At 34.0% G+C, this 25,800-nt stretch overlaps 3 protein-coding genes across 3 annotated transcripts; 1 reads left to right on the forward strand and 2 right to left on the reverse strand.

The window, feature by feature from the left end:
* The first annotated feature begins 8,586 nt into the window (after positions 1-8,586).
* On the forward strand, positions 8,587-14,617 carry LOC107807556 (two-component response regulator ARR2). The gene is made up of 6 exons (XM_016631966.2): positions 8,587-9,102; positions 9,874-10,026; positions 10,126-10,515; positions 11,979-12,055; positions 12,725-13,894; positions 13,982-14,617. The coding sequence occupies exons 1-6, from the start codon at positions 8,928-8,930 to the stop codon at positions 14,051-14,053; spliced, it is 2,037 nt and encodes a 678-aa protein (XP_016487452.1). The 5' UTR covers positions 8,587-8,927; the 3' UTR covers positions 14,054-14,617.
* A 537-nt stretch (positions 14,618-15,154) lies between these two features.
* Positions 15,155-17,100, reverse strand: LOC107807554 (GATA transcription factor 15-like). Its single transcript, XM_016631964.2, has 3 exons — positions 16,949-17,100; positions 16,719-16,841; positions 15,155-15,701 (listed from the first exon to the last, which is right to left on the reverse strand). Exons 1-3 carry the CDS (start codon positions 16,967-16,969, stop codon positions 15,315-15,317), a joined length of 531 nt encoding a protein of 176 aa, XP_016487450.1. The 5' UTR covers positions 16,970-17,100; the 3' UTR covers positions 15,155-15,314.
* A 1,557-nt stretch (positions 17,101-18,657) lies between these two features.
* Positions 18,658-23,154, reverse strand: LOC107807557 (uncharacterized). Its single transcript, XM_016631967.2, has 4 exons — positions 22,656-23,154; positions 21,974-22,146; positions 20,185-20,565; positions 18,658-19,548 (listed from the first exon to the last, which is right to left on the reverse strand). The coding sequence occupies exons 1-4, from the start codon at positions 23,138-23,140 to the stop codon at positions 19,184-19,186; spliced, it is 1,404 nt and encodes a 467-aa protein (XP_016487453.2). The 5' UTR covers positions 23,141-23,154; the 3' UTR covers positions 18,658-19,183.
* Positions 23,155-25,800: the final 2,646 nt, after the last annotated feature.

Here is a 25,800-nt window from a genome sequence, read left to right on the forward strand (position 1 = left end):
TATGATACTATTTTTTTTCTTTCTTTACCTTTATTTATCGTTAGTTTCACTTTCGTTATTTTTCACTTTTGGTATGTATATAACTTTACCATTCGATGTAGATATTCATTTCCATTTTGTATATATATTCGTGTCACTCCATTATTGTACATATTCATTTTACTTTCCGTAGTTTACTCCATAACTTCTTTCGTATTTTTCCTTAATAGCTAAGCTTCTTATTTCCTTTTGTAGCTTATTTTTGAGTTTTTAGCTTCTTTTTACATTCTGCGTGATCAATAAGTCTTTGGTTTTCTTAATGCCATGGTTCTTTCCAAAGGTGGATGTTGTGTGAACCGGGTGGCTCTTCCCAACGATGGATGGCGTGACAACCTTCTTAAGGGATCGAGTCCGTTTTCTTTTTGTTTTGGTGTATATAGTAGTAGTAATGAATAAATGTGTCTCAAGCAGGCTTCACTTGGTACTAACACATTTACCTTTGACCTCATGGTTAGAGACAAGTTGATTGGTAGAGATTAGCTCTAGTTGTGACCTTTAGACTTTTGCGTTGGCTAAAACAATCATCGAGTGGTTTCCTTAAGCCACTTGTGATTTTCAATCTTAGCTAGGGTTGCTGTGGGCCTTCAACTCTATTCTCTTTAACAATCCAACGGCTTGAGAGGTGAGGTATTGAATTGCAAGTCTAAGTCCCATACGAATAAGTCTAGAACTTGCCCTGAATGTTTATCTAGGCAAAATTCTAAATGTAGCTTGACTTGAAAAATAATTGTAGGCTCTCCTTGGTCCAAGTTGAACTTTGAAAGCTTCTGTAGCCTACCAATATGATATCCCTAGTCAAATCCTTTGAGCCTAAGTCTTTTTCATTCAATAGCCACATTACAAGCCTTTATCCGTCCTATAATGACCCTCTCTTGGCACCCAATCATTCCTTAACATTCATGACGAACAATTGGCAAAAGCATAAGTTTGGGGGAGAGACGAGTAAATTGAAAGTGATAAAAGGTTCAAAGAAGAAAAAAAAATTGTTGAAAAAGGAAAGGCAAATAAAAGGAAGAAAAGCCATAAAGAAATACGTCAAAAAGAAAGAGAAGGTTGAAGGGATTCGAAGAACATAATGATGAAAGGCAAGGAATGATGAGAAACGGAGAAAAATGATTGTCATGAGTAAGAAAGAGTGACGGTTTGTCTCTCTAGTTCCCCTAAGGAAGAAGAAAAATGACTCAAAGAGTCAAGACAGTATGAGCCGAAATGAGAAAATGGAATGCTTAAGGAAAGATGAAACCATCATAGTTCGTTATGTCCTACCTTGATCCAAAAGCCTTCATTACATCCCTGCTAAATTCTTATATGATTTCAAGTTGAGTGATCTTATATTAGTGGTGATTTACATAAGGGGCAAGCTTATGGTACTTAGAGCCGGACTTGTGGCATTCTTTTGAGAGCGCTGAGCGCACTTCTTCACAATCCTTGTTCTGAGTGGTACATTCTAAAAAGTGAGATTTGGTCATGGAGAGTAGAGGATGAGGAGTTTGGGATCCACAATGACCTACGTGAGAGAGCGAGCTTCCTTGATGAATTGGGTCAACTCTTGATGTTCTAGCGTCACATTAGAACTATGGAACTCAAAAGGGCATAACACGACGTTGTTGATAATTCATTTGTGTTGGAGGTAATTGTTAGTCCCAATTGATGCCTGATGAAGTCACCTTAGGCCAGCTGAAATATCCTTTTCTTTTCTTGTAGATGTGGGACTTATCTTATTTGCTTGAGGGCAAGCAAAAGCTTAAGTTTGGGGGAGTTGATAAATAGGGATTTTAGCCTATTAATTGCTCTCTTTTACTTGTGTTTTGGGCAAAAAATGCGTGAAGGTATTCCCGAAAACTAACTTAATATGCTTTCTTGCAGGGATTATTCAAAATGAGCCAAAGGAACCATAATCAACTCATAAAGGAGTCAAAACTTGAACAAAAAACAAATTTGGGCCAAGAGGTGTGGAACGCGGACCGCGACAAATAAGTGTGGCCTCGAAAGTATCAACGCGGACGCGGCCATTATTTCGCGATCCGCGATATGAAGAATCAGAGAGATGGTTTTTTGGGCACAAACATGAATGCGGACCGCGACAAGAAGATGCGGCCTCGAAAGTACCAGCGCGCCCGCGATGGAAATTTTGCGGACCGCGGTTGCTAAGGTTCAGAGAGTGCATAATTCAAGCAAAAATGAGAAGGGCGGTCCACGTCAAAATTACGCGACCGCGGAAGTCTCTTAGCGGATGCGGTAGAAATTACGTGGTCCGCGAAACAAGATTCAAACCAGGTCCATATATGAAGAAACGCGGACCACGATTAGAATTACACGGCCGCAAAAGCAAGTGCGCGACCGTGGTCAGAATTACGCGGGCGTGAAACTTCCGCAGGGGTATTTTTGTTCAAAAATTTTAGCTTAGTATAAATAGATCTTTTTGTCAATGTTAGGTTATGTTATATTTTTGCTGAGTACGTGAGATGGCTAGGTTACCTTTTTGGGCAATTTTGTACAAGATTTACTTTATAACATTAGATTTTCATTTTTTAATTTAGTATTATGGATTATATCTTCTCCTTATCTTTGATTTCTGCTATTATTATGAGTGGCTAGACTCATAGCTAGGGTTGTGACTCAACCCTAGTGTGAGTATTTAATGGGTCTTGAATTTTAGGGCTTGAATGTCTTTGGGTTAGTGATATTTAGCTTAGTTCTTGCTAGAATTATAGAATCAGTGGTTGCAAACACTGATTCATGCCTTTATGATTTGGTCTCTTCTTGAGAAAAAGTGATTAAGTCTGGGAAATCTAGGCTAACAAGGAATTGGGGTGAACTCAAGAAATTGATAGCCCTAATTAAAGGGTTAAACCTAGAGATAGTAATACCCTACTTGAGCTAATATCACATGACTTGCATGAATACCCAGTTGGACTTGAGAAAGCCAAATTGGGCAAAATCACTCAAACTATTGAGAGATATAGAGTGAGTACTTGGGTGTGATGGCTATATTACGATCCCAAATTAATCAAGCTTGCCCTAGATTCTTACTACCCGTTAGATGTCCACCTAGGCGAAAGTCACTACCTTAGTCCTTTTTAACTATTGAAGACCAACATCAAAAATATTGTACTTACCTTTAATCATTGCATACAATAGAATAGAATTAGAAGTAGAATCAACACCATCATGTTTGGAAGTGCAATTAGGAGCAACACACGTATCTAGATTTAGATACAAACCTAATTCCAAATCAATTAACTCCCTGTGGAAATTGATCCCGACCTTGTTGGGTAAAACTGCATCGACCATCCTCACTACTCAATAGTGGTATAGGTTTGGATCCGATCAATGATATACATGTGCTTGGTAAGGAATAGTGTAAAGCACGAAGGGTGATGTCGTACCATTTGAATTATATTATTATGTGAGGGAGAGTGTAAAGCACGAAGGGTGATGCTATACCATTGAGAGTGTAAAAGCACGAAGGGTGATGTCGTGCCATTTGAGAGTGTAAAGCACGAAGGGTAATGCTGTGCCATTTGAATTATATTATCATGTGAGGGAGAGTGTAAAGCACGAAGGGTGATGCCATGCCATTGAGAGTGTAAAAGCACGAATGATGATGTCGTGCCATTTGAGAGTGTAAAGCACGAAGTGTGATGTCGTGCCATTTGAATTATATTATCATGTGAGGGAGAGTGTAAAGCACGAAGGGTGATTTTGTGCCATTTGAGAGTGTAAAGCACGAATGGTGATGTCGTGCCATTGAGAGTGTAAAAGCACGAAGGGTGATGCCGTGCCATTTCATTTATATTATCAGGTGAGGATGAGAATAAAAGCACGAAGGGTGATGTCGTGCCATTATTTTTATATTATCATATATTCATGGAACGAAGGGTATTTCCGTGCAGGCGAGGACAAGAGACATACATTATATTGTGATATCATTTTGTTGTGTATACATTCATGCCTTTATCTCGAGATGTTATTGTGCACCTATGATTTCTATGTGACTTGTAGTCGTTGTTGCTTACTGTGTGCCTCCCACTTTATTTCTTTTATTGTTATTGACTTTTCTCCCGCCTAGTTGGTATTGTTATATGTTTGCACGGTGAGAAAGAGATAAATGCACGAAGGGTGTTGTCGTGCCAATTGATTTGATCTACATATATATATATATATATATATATATATATATATATAATTGGTACTTTATATGTATGCACGGTGAGAAAGATATAAATGCACGAAGGGTGTTTCTGTACTAGTTGATTGGGTGAGAATGAGACAAGTGCATGAAGGTATTGCCGTGTCATTTGATGTGATATGTTGAATATATTTCTCACGCCAGAAAAGTTAAATGAGGTGTCATATGGTAACTTTTACTTGAAAGAATTATATTTGAAAGATATTTACTTGAAAGAATTATATTCGAAAGATATTTATTTGAAAAGAATTATAATGGAAAGATATTTATTTGGAGGAAGTATATTCGAAATATATTTATTGGAAAGGATTATATTCTAAAGACTTTTATTGAAAAACTTATAGATAAAAGATGTATATTTTGAAGGACTTGATTAATTGGTCGTACCTGTATTTATTATTCGTTTGAGCAATATTTATGATGTTCATGTTGCCTTGCTGTTTAAATCACTAGTTGATTGGTGTTGCTATCACTGTTATTTGTTTTCTATTATTTTTGTATGCTATATTGCACAGGTTATTTGACTAGTGAGTGTCTTGACTGTTCCTCGTCACTACTCCACTAAGGTTAGTCTTGTTACTTGCTGGGTACTGCCGTGGTATACTCATACTATACTTCTGCATATTTTTGTGCAGATCCAGGTATTTCGAAGTCAGTTGATCACTAGCTAGCCGTGCGGATTGTTGTTGTGGAAACTCAAGGTAAATCTGTTGTTACGTCCGTAGGCTTCAGAGTCACATTCTGATTTGTATTCATACTGTTTACTTTATTTCAAACAGTTGTACTTAGTAAATTGTAGCCAACTCTGTAGAGCTTATGACTTGTACTAACGGTTTTGGGAATTGTAAATTTCATAGAGATTGCTATTTCAAAAGTTGTTAGATGTTATTTAATTATTGTTGTTATTCAGTAAATGTTAGACTTACCTAATTCCTAAGATTAGGTGCCATCACGATACCCAACGGAGGGAAAATTGGGTCGTGACAACAAGATATTTAAAGAAGAGGTACATTACCTCCCGCATTCTTTTGCAAAAATAAAAGAAATATATCACCAAGAAATATGGTGGGATAATTGGAATTTTTTCAACCTTAATCAGATATTTTGAGTTCGAATCTTGTGAATGAAGAATATCTTGGTAGTGAACCTACATAGCACGATTCCTCATTAATCATGCAATGAATTTTGAATACGAATAATAACATACCCAGTGTAACCCTACATAGTGGGGTTTGAAGATGATAATATGTACACAAATCTTACTTTATCTTGTGAAGGTGGAGGGAATATTTTCAGTAGACCCTCAGCTTAAGAAAAGCATAAGCACAACAATAATAAAAAAGAAATATGGTAACGTAGAAGTCATAAAAAAGAAACAGTAACAACAATAAACTAATAAGATGACCGATGCAAAGAAACACAAGTAGTAATAAAAATTTAAGGGTAAGAAAATATGAGAATATGTGTATTAATACTATTCGTATGGAAAATAAGAACACTCGACTATCTACTACCCTCGTACTTTAATTCTCGATCTCTACACCCTTCTATCAAAGATCATGACCTCAGTCAGCTAAAGACATGACATGTTCTAAATATCGGATGACTAAATTAAAATATATGGATTGATTATTTTAGTAGGAAAAATTATATTTTTTTCTATTTGGGCGTGAAAGCATGGTCACCTCACTGCCACAAATATTTGTATATCGCCCTTAAAAGCATCGACGCCTCCATAAAAAGCTAAGCCCTCCTCAGACCCCTTTAGGACTTCACTAATTAGTTAATTAATTTAATTTGTTAAAGTCATTTTATTAAAAGATGGGAAAGAAGTAAAATAAGTTAAATTAAAAGTGAAAAAATTCTGGCTGGGGAAACCAAGATAACTTTAGCTCTTCTTTCTTTTTAACCTAAAATTATGGTTTAACTGAAGGTAACTGACGTCGAAGTCGATGGGGAAACAGGCTTTTTTGGGTATTTTATTGGGAATTAGTTCTTTTTCTGGTTAAGTTTTACTTTACTCATTGGAATAGAGAAAAGGTTGTTTTAGAATATACTGTTGGTCTTCTGTTTGATGCTGTTTAATTTGTACGAAATTTTGGTATTTAAAAAAAAACACTTACACAAATAAGAAGAAAAAAGAAAAAGAAAATAGTTACTTGGGTCAACCCGAATAATTATTAGTGGTACTTTTTAATTTTAATTTTTTTTCCGATTGAGATACCCGTACTTGAATCTCGGTTAATTCGAAATCATGTTAGGTAAGGCCTATTGAAAGGCGAAAGCGTTCTTTGCCAAAAATTTTTTATTCCCAAGACTCGAATTTGTGACCTTTGATTAAGAGTAAATCAATTTTATCCATTTCACCAGTATCATTTGATGATAACTTAAATAATTATACTTAATGTCTATGGTAATAAATGTTAAATTTCGATTTATTTCACACTATTTAAAACTCACGTACTGCAATGGTTTTAAGTTTTAATGTGACGTGATCATAGATATTATTTCATGTGGTCAGTTAAGCTCTTGTATACTTATAAGAAGGTCTTTTGTGTTTCATGGCTTTTTGGAAATCACATTGAATTCGATTTCTAAAGAATTTTGCCTTGTCTAGGACTGGGAGTATTATCTAATCTTCAATAATTAATAATCTAAAAAGGTACTAGAACTATTTATTACGTGACATATAACGAAGTTGGTTTCCACCACCTTTTTTTTTTTTTTAAAGTTACGAGCATATTTTAAAATTGTTAATTATTTGATTTTAATTGTACGTATAGTATTAGAATGACAACTTTATCTTAAAATTGTCTTCGAGTGATTTATAGATTATGAGTTCGAAACTTCGAATCGTAGAAATAACTATTAATGCTTGTATTAGATTAGGCTGTATACATCACATCTATTAGCGTGCAGCCATTCTCCGGACCCTGTCTAAATGCAGAATTCCTTGTGTACCGAACTGTCCCGCGCTCTTTGATACCCATAGTGAGCACTGAGCAATAATGAATCGACAAAAAGAAAAAGAAAAGAAGTTAGTTATCACTCATTGCTAAAGTAATTAATTAACACTTGCTTATGTGGTATTAATTAGCTGTGTCTTTGCTATTAAAATCAGATGAACAATCAAAGGGATTTGTCAAATCAGACAGCTAAGTAACTCAAGAAATCAAGCTAATACATTATTTTCTTGGGATCAAATAAAATTATTTTCAATTCAAGCTCATCGTAGATCACATATTTAATTTTTTTAAAATTCTATTTCTCCATTATTTTTATTTTTTATTTATATAATATGGAATTATTACAAATAGAATAATAAAGAAGTGCAAGAAGATGACACAACATGCAATTTTATAAGAGCTTATAGTATATGAGATATTGGAAACAGCCACAAATGAGCTTGTAAATATAGTAATGGCATGGGATAAATGACTTTAGATCTATTGTAATCTTACCTCAAAATGGAGAAAGATAAAATTAACACTCAATATTATAAAATATGTATTCTCTGCCACATGATAATTTTCTTTACTTAAATAAGATTAAAAGATATTGACAAATACAAATCGATCACTCAAGTTCATTAAAATAGTTAAAGGACAAATAAGAAAATGACGAGTAAAATAACATAACTATAGCTAGATGAAATTTTTAGATGATGGTCTATTACGTAAATCCACAAAGACTATAAAAAACAATATTATATTTATCCACAAAGACTAAAAAAATAGTACAAAAATGATTTTGGCTGGCGTGGGGTTAGTTAAGCTCATATATGAGCTGGATCCACGCTCAATGGAGTGACCCACTATAGTTTATCAAAAATAAGAAGAAAAAGGAAAAACAAAATATTTTTTAAATAAAATAATATAATTATTTTTATTTTTTATCTGGTGTTAAAACTTGAAAAAAAATAAAAAAATTGATAAAAAATATTCAATATATATTATATACATCTAAAATTTAATATTTTAACTACATGCGGAATGTATCTTGTCCTTAGTTTGGTGTCCCCATACCCGCTTTAATAAACTGGCTTTGCACCATACAAGTCACATTAAAGGGATTTTTTTAAACTTGTATTTTCATATCTATTTTGAAAATATTTTTTTGAGCCGATATTATCAAAAATAATATCTTTCTCTTACACAAATTTAGAGTGAATTTGCATACACCTCTCACTTGTAGATCACACTGGGTATGTTATTATTTATGTAAGTCACAATATAGGACGTGCTCCTTAAAATTTTCTATTCTCGTAATCTTTAATTAATTAAAAATAAAATAATTCCATTCCAACACAACTTTTAGGAATAATAAAATAGGTTATTATTTAAACAAGATAAACCAAAAACAAATTGGGCAACTCCAAACACAGACACCCATGTTCTTCATCTCTTCCAGCATACACAAAAATATATAAATTATAATTTTCATCCCTTAGTTTTCTCTTTCTGTTCTTCTCTTCCTCTTAAAGCCCAAATAAATTCTTTCCTTAAAAAGTAAAAAAAATTCTCCCTGTCTCTCTCTTGCAATTTTGGGTGTACTAATATGATTCTTTATGGATGTACCAATTGAGATATGTGCTTGCTAACTTTTATAAGATACTTTTGTTCCTGTTTGTGGGTATTTTCTTTTTTACTTTTTTCATAATATTTCCATGTAAATTTGCTGAAAATTTGAAGAAAGTATGAATCTTGGTGTTGGGTCAGTTGTGAAAAATATGTCTGGTGCTAGATGTAGTGTTTCTTGGAAGTCCAATGATAACAACCAGTTTCCAGCTGGTTTAAGGGTACTTGTTGTAGATGATGATCCTACTTGTCTTAGGATCTTGGAAAAGATGCTTTGGAATTGCCACTATGAAGGTAAATTAATTTCACCCTTGTTGTTATGAGCTATGTGTTTGTTTTGTAAATCAAGAATGGTACTTGTAGTTTGTGTTTTCAAGAGTTGACCTTTTTTTTATGCTCCTTAGTTATTAAAGTTCAAATCTTTGTTATTCTTTTTTCTGTTTTATGTTGAATTTGAGTTTGTGGAGTAGATATTGGATGTGTTTATAACTTAATTTGGTTGGTTTCTTAGGATGAGTATAGTTATTATAAGATTTGATTTTCATGAGATTTCGAAATGATAGGTTGGGAATTTATGATGGAAGAAGATCTATGTTTAGATCTCCTGTTTACATGTTTATTAGAATAAAGTTCCTCAAATTAACTTTTAGGGTCAATTGAAATCTTTCATCTATGACCTTAGTCTTTAAGGGCAGTCTGGTGCACTAAGAACGCGGATCCGGGGAAGGGCCTGACCACAAGGTCTATTGTAGTCAGCCTTATCTTGCGCAAGAGGCTTTTTTTACTGCTCGAACCCGTGACCTCGTCACATGACGACTATGACCTTGGTCTCAAAATAGAATACTTTAGGCTTTTGAGCTATGTTGCTTGGACTCTCTGAAAATGTCGCCTGGTGCATGTCGTATCCTCCAAGAGTAGTGCATTTTTGAAGGATCCGACGAGGGTGCAGAAGCAACTTGGAGAATCCATGCAACATAGCTTTTGAGCGCATTGAAGACCTCTTGTTGTTGTTATTCATTATTCATTTTTTCCCGCATAATCATTTCACTGTTGTGCTTCTTCCAGTCACCAAGTCTAATCGAGCAGAGAGTGCATTATCATTGCTCCGGGAAAACAGAAATGGTTTCGACATTGTTATCAGTGATGTCCACATGCCAGACATGGATGGTTTCAAACTTCTTGAGCATGTTGGTCTGGAAATGGACCTGCCTGTTATAAGTGAGTATCCCGATTCATTTAGTAACAACTGTATTTTTCCGAGTCTTGGAACTGCTGATGTTGTACTAATTGATTGATTTCAAATTTGTCATTGGCTAGTGATGTCTGCGGATGACAGTAAAGATGTCGTTATGAAAGGTGTTACTCATGGTGCATGTGATTATCTGATCAAACCGGTGCGCATTGAGGCATTGAAGAACATTTGGCAGCATGTGATTCGTAAAAAGAAGCATGAGTGGAAGGACAAAGATTTTGATCAATCAGCAACGGCGGAAGCGGGAGATCGACAGCAGAAACCACCAGAAGATGTTGATTATTCATCTTCAGCTAATGAAGGAGGGAACTGGAAAAGCTCAAAGAGAAGAAAGGAGGAGGAAGATGAAACTGAAGAAAGGGATGACTCGTCCTCGTTAAAGAAGCCCCGTGTGGTTTGGTCAGTTGAGCTTCATCAACAGTTTGTACAAGCTGTTAATCAACTTGGAATTGACAGTATGGACTATTTACTTCTCTTGGCTATATGTTTATCTTCATATTTCCCTAGGTCTATGGTTCCATATTGCTCAGAACTTAGGTTAAAGGCGAAAAGCATATAAAAGTACTGTTTGTTGATGCCTCAAGCGCAAAGCTATGAAAGCGTGAGCTTTGCAAAGAAAGGCGCTACTGAAGAAAAAGAAAAAAAAAAGATTATATTGACAGTGCCCAAAAAAGAAACATGAATGCAAACAATAATTATTTGGACAAATGAATTGAAAAAGAACTATAATTAAGTGAATTATATGAGGTAAAATTCATTTCAAGTTTTTCGGTTTTTAGTGACTAGTGCTTTTACACTAAATTACTAATTTCCTACTCTTAGTTACCAAAACAAAAAAAAACAAAAAAAAGAAATTCATCCATAATCTTTTTAAGAGTTAATAACGCTTTGTCAACTAGATTTATTGTCTCGTGATGCCTTCTTAAAGACGAGCCTTTGGCCGATGAGGCATATGCCTTAGTGCCTTGGTGTCTACACTGAAGCGCCGCCTAAGCAAGGCAAAGTGCCGAACCTGGGCTTCGCCTAGTGTCAAGCGAAACTGTCTGATGTATTATCTTTTCCTTATTCTTTGTGCTGGGATTTTTTCAATATTTACATGACGTTAATCTTCTCTTTTTGGATATTTATTTATCCCTTTGATATGTTAACATATTCTCTGTTGTTGTATCTTCACGACTCCCCCTTTTGAATACTTCTTTCACTAGGATCTACGTTTATAGAAAGATTTTCCCTGTTATTCCGTGTTATTTGATATTTGTGGCAGGGAAATTCGGTAGAAATGCTTGGCATTATACCTGGTAAAAAGAGTTCTTACCAGTTGAGTTAACCCTTGGCCTAGCCTAATTTCTGCCTTATTTTATTGCTTCTCTCTTGTTCCCGGTTATTGGGGGTTGGAGGGTGGAGAAACCTCATTCCAGTAATACATACTAATCGATAAAGCTATGAATTCCTCATCAACAGAGTTAGTCGTTGAACTGAGTTCCTAGCTCCTTATGAACAGTTTATTCAATTACACTAAAGCACACATATGTTTAAGTTAGTACTCAAATTATGTTTTAGATCGGTGCTCAATTGATAGTGTAAAGTCACTATTATTTCAAGTGGTTAGACTTGGAGATGGAAAATTTAGTTGTAAGAACATGGATCAAGTAAAACCTCGGACAGGCTAAATTGGGAAGTGGTTCAAGAAAATTGGGAATGGGGGAGCAAAGAGGAAACTGTGATATAGTCCAGTTACAATTGTGTGAGGCTTAGTTCAAAATTTTCTAACTTTCCTTCAGCCAAATTGCTTAGTCTAACTGTATTGCTGTGTCTTTTACCTTAGAATGTGTTTTGCTGAATTGGAAAAACAATGTTTACCTATATTCTGGATACTTACTCATTTATTATTCATTTCTAATTCTGGCTATGATTTCAGAGGCTGTTCCCAAGAAAATTCTCGAACTGATGAATGTTCCTGGGCTAACCAGAGAAAACGTTGCTAGCCACCTTCAGGTACTGAGGAACTTTACTTCCTCCCTTTTCAAGTTGATTAGTGGAAGACTTAGGGTGTGTTTGGTACGAAGGAAAATGTTTTCCTAGAAAATGTTTTCATGGAAAATGAGTGATTTTATCACTTATTTTCCCTTGTTTGGTTCGTGGGTGAACACTTTTTTCCGGAAAATATTCTTTTTGTTGCAATAAAAGAAAATACTTTTTACTACATCATTTTGTTGAAATGAAAAAAAATATTTCTTCTATATCATGAAAAGAAAGTACTTTTTTTGTTAAAATGAAAAAAAATACATCGTGAAAAGAAAATATTCATTTGTTGAAATAAAAAAAATACTAGAAAAGAAAGTACTATTAATAATATTTCTATTTAGGGTGGGGTGGGGCGAGGGTGGGTTGGTAGGGGATGGGGAATGGGGGAAGGTTGGAATAGAGTTTTGGAAAATGTTTTCCCTTCTCTTGATAGGGAAAACATTTTCCTCCAATTGGAGGAAAGTGAGTTCACGAGGAAAATGTTTTCCAAAGCATTTAAGTCAACCAAGCATGGGAAAATTGGGAAAATGTTTTCCTTCATACCAAACACACCCTTAATCTTTGTTTTGTAACATGTACTTAATAACATTTCTCGGATTTCCTAGTAAAGCACTTATTAGTGGTAATCATGTATCGCAGAAATACCGGCTGTATCTCAGGAGGTTGAGCGGTGTATCACAGCATCCGAATGGACTAAATAACTCTTTCATGGGGCACCCGGAAGCAACATATGGAATGTCTTCTTTCAATGGGCTTGAGCTTCAAGCTTTAGCTGCCACAGGTCAACTACCTGCGCAAAGTCTTGCTACCCTCCAAGCGGCTGCATTGGGTAGGTCTGCAACAAAAGCTGCTATATCTATGCCTCTAGTAGATCAAAGAAACCTTTTCAGCTTTGAAAATCCCAAGTTGAGATTTCCCGAGGGACAGCAACAACTAAATAATAGCAATAAGCAAATTAACTTGCTTCATGGGATACCAACAACCATGGAACCGAAGCAGCTTGCAGATCTGCACCAGTCCTCGCACTCGCCGTCCTTTGTGGCTATGAATATGCAAGGGAACTCCAGAGTGCAGCAAAATAACACTCTACTGATGCATATGTCTCAACAACAACAACAACAACCGTCTAGGGCTCAAATGCTAAATGAAACCAATAATGGTAGTCAAGTTTCGCGGCCTCCATTGTCCATGTCACAACAACCTTTGTCGTCAAATGGTATACCTGGTGCAGTCTTATCACGGAGTGGTGGTATTGTTGCCAATGTACGAGGGCCTGTATACAGTCCAGTCTCCCAAGCATCTCCTATGGTAGATTTCTCGCTGAACCAAAACACGGAGTTGCAAAACAACAGCTTTCCTCTTGTGAGTAGTGATTCGGGGATGTCAACTATGACATCCAAAAGAATGCTTCAGGAAGAGGTTAACTCTGATATTAGACGATCTAGAGGATTCCCTTCTGATTATAATATGTTTGATGAACTGCATCCGCAAAAATCACAAGATTGGGGTTTATCAAGTGTTGGCTCAACCTTCAACGCCTCTCATCATTCAACTATACCAGGAACCCTAGATATCTCACCGTCCATGCTAGTTCAACAAGGTATTTCTTCAATGAAGAGGAATGGACAAAATGGGATTTCTCCTATAAGCAACGCTTTCTCTAGCAGGGAGGAAAGTGGAAATGTTAATCCTATGGGTGGAAATTTGCTTACTGTTAAAGCTGAACAACTTCCTGATGCGAGCTACCAAAGTAGCTTTTTTCCAGACCAATTTGGACAGGATGACCTCATGAGTGCCCTTCTGAAGCAGGTTAGTCCGAGTTTCTTGTCCTTCAGAATTTTCATTGTAGCGATGACATTATTTTTACTAACTTGAAATTTTATGAATTTCCAACAGCAAGAAAGTGTTGGACCAGTTGAAACTGAGTTTGGCTTTGATGGATATGCACTGGACAATCTTCCTGTGTAAGACGTGAAAAGAGTTTAGGTTACGGTAGCTTACACTGTGAACATATATTTCATAGTCACTACTGTATATAGTTGTCTTTACAGCTGAAAAATGACTACTGGGAAACCAAAACGCTGGAGTTTAGCTCGCTGTTCCAATTCTTGATGTTGGATTCTTGTTTGGCTGCATCTTCTCGTCTGATTCTTGATTCTTGTGGAATTAGAGCAAATATTGAACTGGAGTCGGATGACAAGTATGAAGGGTAATTGTGTATGATACTTCTGCATGATAATATGCAAAGGCATATATGCAAAGTTTTGACTGCTATATAGCTAGGTGATTTTAGGACTATTGCACATCCTACAAGTAATTTGTGGAAGGTGTCCTGTTTGTGGGGTGCAACGCGTTGGTGTAGGGATTTTCTTGAATGGTCGGATTTCTTTACTAACTGAAATAACCCGATTTTATGTTACATATTTCACTTTCAGAAGTTGATCTTGATGTACAGATTAAATTTGGATTGCCATAGAGTGCAACTCTCTGGGATTCTTTTAGTTGCTCATTTAGCTGATATTCTTTTGCTTCCTTTCATGTTTTTAATTTTTTGTATGAGCAGTTTAGAAATTGGGACCTCAGTTTCTGTTTGTTAACAACATATTCTTTCTAAAGATTAACTTTAACTTGGATTCAGCTAATAAAACAAAAAATGTGAAGGTTTGTGTTATTCAATATATAGTATTTATAGACAGGAAGATCCATCTAAAGACTACATTTACTTTTAAATGTTTCTAAGTTGCAGTTTTCATTGTACAAGAATTTTTCCAAGTGATGAAATCCAGATCTAGATTTTCCTCTCATTTTTTAAATCAATTTGGTAAGATCTAAATTTCACTAGCAGTGAAGCAAATTGATTATTACCTAAAAGAGTACAACTTTAAATATAAAACACCGAGTACATAATAATCCCTTTCATTTTCCAATATCAATCTGATCTATTGTCTTCTTTTCTCCAAAAGATCAAATTTTCGCCAAAACCATACTTAAGGTTGTTGCATAAATCATCGTTAAAACAGTTCTACACCTTCCACAACACACAGATCAAATAAGTAGTTAGCATATCCATGACTTGTAATTAAAATATTATAAAATTATAAATTAAATTTAAAATGTAGAGCTCTCAACTTGATTAAGCTCCTTCTTGATCATTCAACTCATACACTAACTCACTCACTTAACCAACTCACAAATGGCACTACTTTTACAGCCACTACAATTTTTTCTTTCATGTTTTCATATGGTCATTTCGGATTGAAACATAATTATTGTACTTGTTACAAAAAGAGCCACAAGAAAGAGCCATCAATAAAAATGCTGCTTGTTCTACTTCTCCCAACTTCCTCTTCTGAGTAGAACTTGATCTTGGTCTCTGCAAAATTACTTCTCTTCCAAAAGGAAATACTTTCCTTTTCAATGAAGAAACAGTTTTCTTCCCAAAATTATTGCTTCTACTATCTTCACTGTTGCTACTACTGTTACAACTTTGGTGCTGTAGTCCAATGCTTTTGTTTCCAAATGCCATTGATTTCTTTGGTTTCTTGTCTTCTTTGTTCAACCCCAGAAGCGCTCTTATCTTTTTCCTGCTTTTAATCCCACAGGCATTACATAGTGACTGCATCCAGAATGATCAATATCATCAAATTCAAGTTCAAAAAGCCAAAAGTACCAAAATAACCATAATCACTCTACTCAAATGAGTTATCGTTCATTTTACACAACTATTACTCTCTCCGTTCTATTTTATATAGGGATTGTTACACAAATAGCCGGCCAGATTCAAGGTTTACTTTTTCTAGCCGATATACATAGATTATACAATAATTATACACAGTTATACATGTATTATAATACATTCAACGGCTATTTTTAATTTAACAGATTAAGTGGGCGGCTATTTGCGTTAATTCTTCTTTTATATATTTGTCATAATTTTGCATTTTTAATCTATTCCAAAAATATGACACCTTTCTAATCCTAAAGACAGAATGCTTACTCTTAATAAAATAGTAGCATGTTTAATACTACAAGTTCCAATAGCATTTTTTGAATATATTAAAAGTATTTCTTCCTTTCAATATATAACTTCATTCACAAAACACCATATAAAATGAAATAGAAAGTGTACTAAATCAAGAATCAAACAACTATTTAAAGAAAGGACAAACCAGTGCCCAAAGCATCCCGCACTCACGCGGAGTCTAAGGAAGGGTCATACCCCTAGAGATTTGATGTAGACACACTAACCTAATATAAGCATTAGTGAGAGCTTTTACAATTATGTGATGTATACACTCTACCATAATACAAGCATTAGTGACTAACTTTCAAAGCGTAAACCAGTAAGCTAAAGGTCACACATAGACAACTTTAATATCGCTCCAAGCTCCCCTTCAAAATCAAACATCTCTTATTCAACTAAAATTACTTCATGAAATTTAATATACATTTTTAGTTCTTAGTAATAGTTATGATTTTGTAATCTTATTGATAACTATGATGTTTGAGCCAATTTGATCGCGCCTAACTTATATTTAACTACTTACTTTATAACTTGTAATTTTTAAAACATGATTTATTTTCCTTTTATAAAAATTAGATAAAAATTGAAATTACAAAGAGCTACACTAACCTTGGGACCAGCAGGTCCACCTCTCCAAAGAGGAGTTTTAGTTGTACCACAATCAGCACAAGTCTTAACATCACTCCTTTCTGGTGAAGAAATTTCACTACTCATTTCTTCAGATCTTATACTCTGCAACAAGAAAAAAATTCCAAATCAAACACAAATACACGTATAGAATAACTCAGATACAAGCTATAAACAAAGTAATTAAACGAGAATAATTAACGATCACTCACCTTATCACTTAAATCCACCATTTTAGATCACCTAATCAAAAGACCCAAAATTTTCTTAATTCTACTATAAGCTCAAGAAACTAGAAATAAACAGTTTGAAGAAATGCGGGATTTGTTATGAAGATAAGAGAAGAGTGAACTGGGCGATCAGGCGGGGGAAAAAAGAAGCGGTGGGGTTTATAAAGGAGGAGACGAAAACCCTAGGTACGCGGGAGTTTGAAAAGACGAAAGTGTCCTTGATTTGAGAACCTTTTTCAGTTTTTACCCGCCAAAAGAGTTGAGCTTTAACTGAAAAGGGCGCCAATTAATTTTTAGGGTTTGGAGCTATTTTGGGAATTGTATTTAACTGCACACAAATGTCATAATTAAAAGGTCAAAAGAATAAACTCTTTCTTCTTTCTTTTCCACAAAAGCAAAACAAAACAAAAAAATGGAAAAGAAAAATGAATTTAAGCCGACCCTTGAGTAATCTTTCATGTATTTTATGAGCTTTTTTTATTTGCCCGAAATAGAAAGATCAATGTACATTGGTTTCAAAATGTACATATGGTGGTGGAGTTTACATTAGGTTATGGTTTAGCTTTTTGAAAAATTGATTTCAAAATGCTGGTGAAATAATTCTGAGAAGTAATTGTGTGTTTATTTTTGGCTTTCCATCCGGTATTTAATAATCATATTGCAATCTCGATTAATTTAGATTTGCTCCACGTAAGACTCATTCATTAAAAAATCTTCCTATCAGATTTTTTCATTCTTAGGGCTCGAACACACAAACTCTGATTAGGGTGATTTGCACAAATAGGACACTTCGGTGCCACTATTGATTCTTTAACCCGTCATGCGATATGGGAGAACTTTATATTTAATAAGTATTGCTCCTCGCTTGCCCTATGAGCAATACTTTTGACTTTTGACCCTATTTGTTCATGGGGCAAACAGATGTCAAAAAATCAAGATCATCCATTTTTAAAGTCATTAGATGTAATTTTCTGCTCTAATTATGGACGGAGGGATCTTATCTTCCCACCACAACTTTTGGCGGTAAGTACTAAGTATAGTTGTCTATTTGTTTAGTTTTGTAATTGTGTTTGGAATAGTTGATCAGATCTATTTGTATTTTGTATATGAGATCGCTCAACTCAGATCATATGAATTAAATATATGAGATTCAAACAAAATCATACTTAGACACCTCGGGCGAAGACATCTTTTCTTTTTCTTCCTTCCTTTCTTTAATTTTTATATTTTATATCTTTCTTTTACCTTTTGTCTTTTCTATGTTCAACATAATTTTAATTTTAGAGTGTCATGTTATATTTTCAGTAAAAACAAAATGAGGTGAGATTTACTTTATATAGTTAATGATGTCAAAGTTGGATGACTTTTATGTACTAGAAAAGTGACTTTAGTGTGATAAACTTTAAACTGAATGAATTTTATAATTAAAAAAATGACTTTTGTGTAACAAATTCAAAGTTAAATGATTATCGATGAAATCACTTAAATTTAGATAGTTGTACCTAATATTGTAGACCAGGAAAAAACAAAAAGTTAAAGTATTTTAGTATTATTCAAGAAATTAAAACAAATGAATAATGTTCGAAAGAGTAGGGGGAAAACTACTCCATTGTGGGACAAACTATAGCAGTAGAAATAAAACAAAGGAACAACATTTTGGAAAGAACAAAAAAAGAAAAACAAAACTTTGGGACAAACAAAGAATGGGTCTTCCTCTATATGATACCAAAAAGAAACAAAAAAAGGAAAATACTCACAATGCAACAACTTGTCACGAGAAAATATTGTAAATGCCAAATGCTAAGAGTAATTTGCATCTCATATCCACATCCAAATGCCAAGTGCTCAAGGGGAAAAAAGCAAAAAAAAAATTTTAGCATTACATATTTAACACAAAGGCCCACTTTTGTTAGCTAGACATTAATTCAATCAACACACCTTATAAATAGAAAATTTCCACCAGTCCAAAAAAAAAAAAAAAAAAAAAAGGCAATAGAGTCTAGAGACCTTCACAAGCAGACTTAATCCGTGGCGGAGCAAGAAAGTTCAACATAGAACTAAAAAAAATGTAAGAATATCATTCTTAAAATTTGAACCGGAGACGTAAAACAATTTTGAACCAAACCTATCACGGTATAACTTTAGAATAAATAAAATCCCATTAAACCCCCTTTATTACATGTAGCTCCGCCACTGGACCTAATAGAGAAAGTACTTTTAATACTTAAGTTTGTTATTGTGATGGCTAAATCTTGAGAAGAAATGTGCAAGCATTGCAAAGAAGGAACCAATGCAACACATGATCCATGCCACAAAAAGCACAATCCAATCCTTCCAATTCTTCTTAGGGAGATGGTTTCTATCAGATTGCATTAGAGATCTATACACTGCTTCAGTTAGGGCAAATGCTGCTACTGGATCTGATTCTTCTGGCAATATCCCCTGCTCTGTCAGGCAAGCTATATCATAGGCGCCTGTCGTCTCCGGTATCCCTAAATATTCGCATATTTTCAGCCTGCTGGTAATCCTTTCCTCCGCGCTAATCATGTCACCATGTGTTAGTATTAATAACGGATTCTCGTCTGTTAAAAAGGAAAGAGATTAGATAACTATAGAGCAGATTCAGATTCAACTAGTAAGGTAAATAGACATAACATCATTTTCAACCAACCCCCATCGACGCACTACATGTGTAGCAAATCAAGTGAATGTAAAATATCATTAGAAACAAAATAAACAAATATTGATTTCTCGCACGTAATATTATTTTAGTTGTCCTTTAAGAATCCTCCGGTAATTACTGTAAACAATCATTTTTCTACCCTTCCTATCCTTTTAACATTTAAATCGTGCCACCATGTGTTAGTATTAACGACGGATTCTCATCTGCTGAAAAAAGAAAGAGATTAAATAACAATAGAGCAGATTCATATCCAACCAAAATGTAATATCATCTTCAACCAACCTCCATTGACCTACTACACGTGTAAAAAGAACAAGCGACACATAATAAACAAATGTGTTTTCTGACAACAACAATAATAAACTCAATGTAATCCCACAAAGTAAAGTGGGGTCTATCGGAAACAGTCGCTCTACGTTCGCAAGGTAGAGGTAAGGTTTCTGACACTTAATGTTTATTCTAGTTGTCCTTTAAGAATCCTTTAGTAATTACAGTAAACAATTATTACTTAGTTGAATTAAGTTAAAGAGCTTACTTGATTTCCTTATACAAGGGTTGTTGAAGAGATTCTTCAAGGTCTCCACAGGCTTCAAATCTCCAGAATTGAAAGCCTTGTTAATCTCCGATAAGTCAGCCACAACTACTACACAATCAATTTTTCTCTTAGTGTACCTTGTATTTGATCGTAAAGAACTAGCATCTGTTCCGCCACCATTAATAAGCTTATAATCACCATGTCTAAGACAAGGTTGATTATGGCGAACTCCACGAGTCATCCATGTCGAAACCTCCTCTAAACCCTCGTTCATATCATTAGAATCCAAGCCCCTTGTATCATACACACAAAATCCACTTCTCATTGATCTCAAAACATTGTGTTCTTCCAAGAACATGGTTGTATAGTGTGAATTCCCACCTATAACAAGAGTTACCATAGTGTCAATAAATGAAGACGGATCTGGGATTTTAGTTATGTCCAATATATGCGAACTACCTTTATGTTCGAAATTAGCATTATTATTTTTTTCGTAAATTTTTGGAAGACGCACACACATACAGATAACGGAAAGAGTTTAATTTTTATATACTGATAATGTAAAAGTATATAAGATTATGTTAAAGATATTTACTTGTAACAAAAATAAGACAGGCTATATGTAAAAACAAGTAAAAAAAATACGGACAATGAAATTCTACGATATCTTATTTAAATCCATTAGAATTAAAAGGATGGGACTTTGCTAGTATTTTTTTCACAGCATTAACAAAGATATGTACATTTGTGAGGTAAAAGGGGAAACAATGTCTCACAACAACTCCATTAAATTTGGATAATTGCATCGACCCAACTTCTGTTTTTGTTAGCAAGAATAGAGTCTCAAATTCTGTCAAAATATTTTTTGGAAAAATTCTTTTAAATGGATATTATTTAAACGCATCTCACATCTTGCATGTGGAATTTATTAGAAGCCGTTGTCCAATTCATCACCTCTCCGTGACAGCGAATAAATGGGCCATTTTCACACTTGTGTTTAAATGTGGATAGAGTAAAGAAATTAAAATTTTGTTTGACTTAAACATTTTATAGCCACTTTGGCATGTTGGTAACCCTTAGAGCCCTAGCACACATGTGAATTTTTGTATAAATAAAGGGAACTAACGGGGTCGTTTGGCGATAAATTTTATTTACTTTTTTCAAAAAAAAAAAAAAATTACTCTTTTCGGAATCAGCGTTTGGCCATAAAATTTCAAATTTCACTTGAAGTTAATTTTTTGAATTTTTCGAAAATTTGTAAAACTCCAAAAGGCTAATTTTAAAATTTTCACTTCAAATAGAATCACAAAAATTCAAAAACAGCTCCAAATTGTATTCATGTCCAAACACAACTCTAATTTTCAAATACTATTTTCACTTGAATTTGTTTGTTTATTTTTTTTATTTTTTACTATTTCACAATTTTTATGTCCAAACGCCTACTAAGATGTCATTGTTGAAAATATTTGGGAAGACAAAAAAATAATATTCCATCTGTTTTAATATATGTTTGAACCTTATCGAAGTAAAATAGTTAAATTGACTAAATTTTTATAAAAAAAAAATTGAAACAAAATTTCATATTTACAAAATATATAAAAAGTACTATAAATGACAATAGCTAACAATTTCAAAATACTCAAAGAGAACTTTATTCGACTTGTCGGTAAAAGGTTTATTCTTTTTTAAACGGAAATATTTTATGGTGGACGGGCAATGAAATGTGTGGCAATAGAGAAGAGTGAAAAATTGACTAAAGAAAAAAAGAAGAGTGATAGAGAAAACATACTTGAAGTTTGAGCAAAAGGAATGAGGCCAGATCGACCAAGAACACTATACATATAATTAACAAGAGAGCTTTTCCCAGAAGCAGATAGCCCCACTAGTAGAAGTGTGATCACTGGCGGTATATCCATATCTTCTTTCTTTATTCCTCCTACTGGTAACCAAAAATCCCCACACCTGTAAATAATATTTCACTATATATTAATACCCGAGCCAGAATTTTTATCAAAGAGATTCGATAAAGATTATAGTTAAACCCCTTTAGATAAAATATGGTGTTGCCACTATTTGAAATAGTAAGTCAATATATGCAAATATCGAATTTCGATGATCAAACTCTCGTACCAGTGTTTGGTGATATTTTCACCTGAGGTTGAAAATTTGAAATTTTTCTAAATTTGAAAAACTGCAAAAAGTTTGTTTTTTAAAATTTTCATTTCAAATAACTCACAAAAATTTCAAAAACAGCTCTGTATTCATGTTCAAATAAAATTTTAATTTTTAAATATCATTTTCACTTAATTTTTTTCTTTTTTCCGTACTTTCACAATTCTTATATCCAAACGTCCACTTAAAGTTTTTCAAACACAACTTACAACTTTCAACCAAAAGAATTTCAACTTTAACTTTAAATACTAATTTTCCAACTTCAAATCAATATTATATTGTGCAAACAACCTACTAACCTGTAAGTAATAAGCTTGTGTCTGAGATCTTCAATTCCCTCACTTGAAATCAAAGCCAATCTCTCCATTTCTCTAAGAAGTTTAAGCCTAGGTGTAAGGTTTGAAAGATTAGAAATGTCAACTTTAAGATGACCATTTTCATCAAAATCTTGAGGTGTTCTCCACCACCAAATTGCTGTTTTTGGTAACTCACTTTGATTATCTTCATCACTAAATGAAAGATTTCTCATGTTTTCCTTTCTTTCTAAAAGAGGAAACTTTTGGGTTTTGAATCCTGAAGGGGTTTTTGGGTTATAAAATGGAGTTGAATTATCTGAGTAATTATGGGTGTCAGCTATTTTATGGATCTGGGGATTTATTTGAGTAGGTGGGGTTTTAATAATAGTAATAAATTGATAGAAGAGATAGACAAGTGGTTTCCACGATATATATATTATAATGTATAAAATTGATTGTAAAGTTAGTGGCAGAGATGTTCTTGCCATTTCCTTTAGTTTATGTCCCTTATTTTCTTTTAATACCTGAGTTTAAAAAAGAGCCAAAAAACGAAACAACAAAGGAAGTAAAAGCCAATGAAATTTAACGTATAGAGGAGATTTATACACGAAGCTTCTAGCCTTCTATCATCAAATCATATTGATTTATGTGATTTTGTTGTTTAGACCCCTCCCAAAATATGAGGGAAACAGGGAAGAAGCATATGTACTTTTTGCATTTGACCTTAAATTATACTAGCAATGTTGTATTACGAAAACAATCAGTAATGCTTGTATTATGGTAGACGATTTACAATGCAACTCTTCCCTGAACCTTACGTGAATATGACATACTTTGTGCATTGAACTGTCCTTCTTATGGCCGTAGTAATAATAAGGAATTGGGGAGGGGGAAGGGACTTCTAAAAAAATGAGTACTTTCTGTCTATTTAAAAAAAATACTTTCGGCAAAAGTGTTTCTCAAAAAATAATTTTGAAGAGTAACAGTTTAATTTTGAGTAATTAATTTAAAAGATATCTATATTTACTTAAAAGGAAGAAAGTGAGCACTGAAATTTTGTAAGTGTTGTGTGCATAAAATGTCATGTAGCAACTTTGGGACAAATTAGTTAGTTTAGTTAAAATTAGTTTCTTTTTTAAAATTTTGAATTTGAAAACAATTAAATAAGTATATATATATTTTTTAAAGAACCGATAGTTTCTACTGTTTTTAAAATACTATATTTTTTATAAGAAAGAGAAATTGGGAATTTGGCACTTCAATCCCATGCCATTAGTGTTAGTTTAGGTAAAATTAGTTTCTCTTTTTAAATTTTGAATTTAAAACTAATTAAATAGGTATATATTTTTTTTAAAGAACCAGTAGTTTTTACTGTTTTTAAAAAATAGTATTTTTTATAAGAAAGAGGAATTGGGAATTCAACGCTTTAGTCTCACGCCATTCCTTCGCCTATTTGCCCTAAAAGTAGCAAATCATACAAATTCGACTTCAATCCCACTAATTCAACTCCTCACCCACGAATTCTTCTGCCCTAGATTCCCAGTAACATGATTTCATATTTTTGTCAAATCAGTTTACTACTTTTACAATATATAATTTTATTCTTTTTCCCGCATATCAAACAACAATTCTGGACTACAAGAGGTGATTGGTATTATTTGTATTCATGAACAATCTTTATTCTAGTTGAGATTGTATTTCTGTAACAAATAATTTCTGTGAAGTTTGTTGACGGCGTATATTATATAAAAAAGATCTGGTATCTATGGCAACTGTTGTTTACCAATCTTGGGGTTATACCACCGATTCTTGCTGATGACTTTTTGGAGAATCATCACCAAAAAGTCAATTATTTCAGATGATCTCTTGCCTCATATGTGTTTTTATAAGCATTTTGTTGGAGTTCCTACATATACTTATAAATCCCTCTATCTGTTTTCAGGACTTAATGGCGGCTGAAATAAATTTCGTTAGCGAAATTAACAGTAAGTCAATGAATTGGAAATTAAAGGTTCGTATTATCAGGCTTTGGAAAAATCCGGATCGCAAAAGACCTAATACCCCTTTTTCAATTGAGATTATTCTGATAGATGAAAAGGTATTGTTTTAAAATTTACGATTACTTTTTATTTTGCATAGTTTACGTATGCGTCAGTATATTACAAATCATATACATAATAACTTAGTCATTTTAACTAATTGACTATTTTTTAGGATGACCGCATTCACGCAAGTATTGGCAAGTCTTTTTATCCAAAGGTTCAAACAACAAATTAAGGAAATGGGTTTGTACATCATGAAGAATTTCGTGGTTTGTCCAAATAATCAAACTCAATTGCTCTGTTAGCACATGAGCACTTCTAGAGAAGCAACCGGATGAAATCCTTTCCTTGTAGAACACATCCACAAGAAGCATAAACTCTGAGTCTTTCTAAAACTTACACATGAATCGATAAGGCGAAATATAATGCACATTCATCAAGTTCTTTGCTTGAATTACCCCAGATTGTTTCTTTTCTTAGTCATAAATAATCCACCAATGCACCGATAACCAAAAACCGCACAAGCAGACAACCAAGCAAACCAATCGTAGACGGTGGGCTCCCCCACATAGCTTTAAGCTACCATCATATAAATGTAGAACCCACAAAGATTCCTCCTTCTCAATTACCATGATCTCGCACCATCAACCTGCCAAATTTCTCGTGGTCTCTTGTTAAACTTTTCATAAACATTCCAAATTATCAACCACAATCGCATATTCGACCTTCTATCGGGTAGTAAGTAGAACTCTTTGTAGAAACTTCATCAAAATCACGCAACTGCTAACCTGCTCATAAGAGATAACCCACCTGTGGAATTTCTTACCGATTTTTTCCAACGACACTGTACTGGGTACAACTACCACGAAATCAGTAAACCCTCCTAAGCCCATGCTCGTCCACAAGCTGTACAAGTCTGTTCATTCCCCATTGACATCCGCTGAAAGTCCGACAATGTATTCCAAAATCGAAGTCATGTTGCATCCAAAAACGATAATCAAGTTTTCACACCCCTCTTCATTTCAAGCACACTGCTTCTAGTCATATTAAACCTTCCTCGGTACAGTAGCCACTATCCCAAATGAATTTTATAGACTTAATCATTG

Source organism: Nicotiana tabacum, chromosome 13 (assembly GCF_000715075.1).
Source record: "Nicotiana tabacum cultivar K326 chromosome 13, ASM71507v2, whole genome shotgun sequence".
Taxonomy (NCBI): Eukaryota; Viridiplantae; Streptophyta; class Magnoliopsida; order Solanales; family Solanaceae; genus Nicotiana; species Nicotiana tabacum.

Coding starts and splice junctions, on each gene's coding strand:
- LOC107807554 (XM_016631964.2), bottom strand. CDS start 16,969: ATGGTGGATTTAAGTGATAAG. Junction 16,842..16,948: donor TGGTGGATTTAAGTGATAAG/GTGAGTGATCGT, acceptor TTCTTGTTGCAG/AGTATAAGATCTGAAGAAAT. Junction 15,702..16,718: donor GTGGACCTGCTGGTCCCAAG/GTTAGTGTAGCT, acceptor TTCTGGATGCAG/TCACTATGTAATGCCTGTGG.
- LOC107807556 (XM_016631966.2), top strand. CDS start 8,928: ATGAATCTTGGTGTTGGGTCAGTTGTGAAAAATATGTCTGGTGCTAGA. Junction 9,103..9,873: donor TTGGAATTGCCACTATGAAG/GTAAATTAATTT, acceptor TGCTTCTTCCAG/TCACCAAGTCTAATCGAGCA. Junction 10,516..11,978: donor TAATCAACTTGGAATTGACA/GTATGGACTATT, acceptor CTATGATTTCAG/AGGCTGTTCCCAAGAAAATT.
- LOC107807557 (XM_016631967.2), bottom strand. CDS start 23,140: ATGGCAAGAACATCTCTGCCACTAACTTTACAATCAATTTTATACATT. Junction 20,566..21,973: donor TCCTTTTGCTCAAACTTCAA/GTATGTTTTCTC, acceptor CTCTTGTTATAG/GTGGGAATTCACACTATACA. Junction 19,549..20,184: donor CCCTTGTATAAGGAAATCAA/GTAAGCTCTTTA, acceptor CCTTTTTAACAG/ACGAGAATCCGTTATTAATA.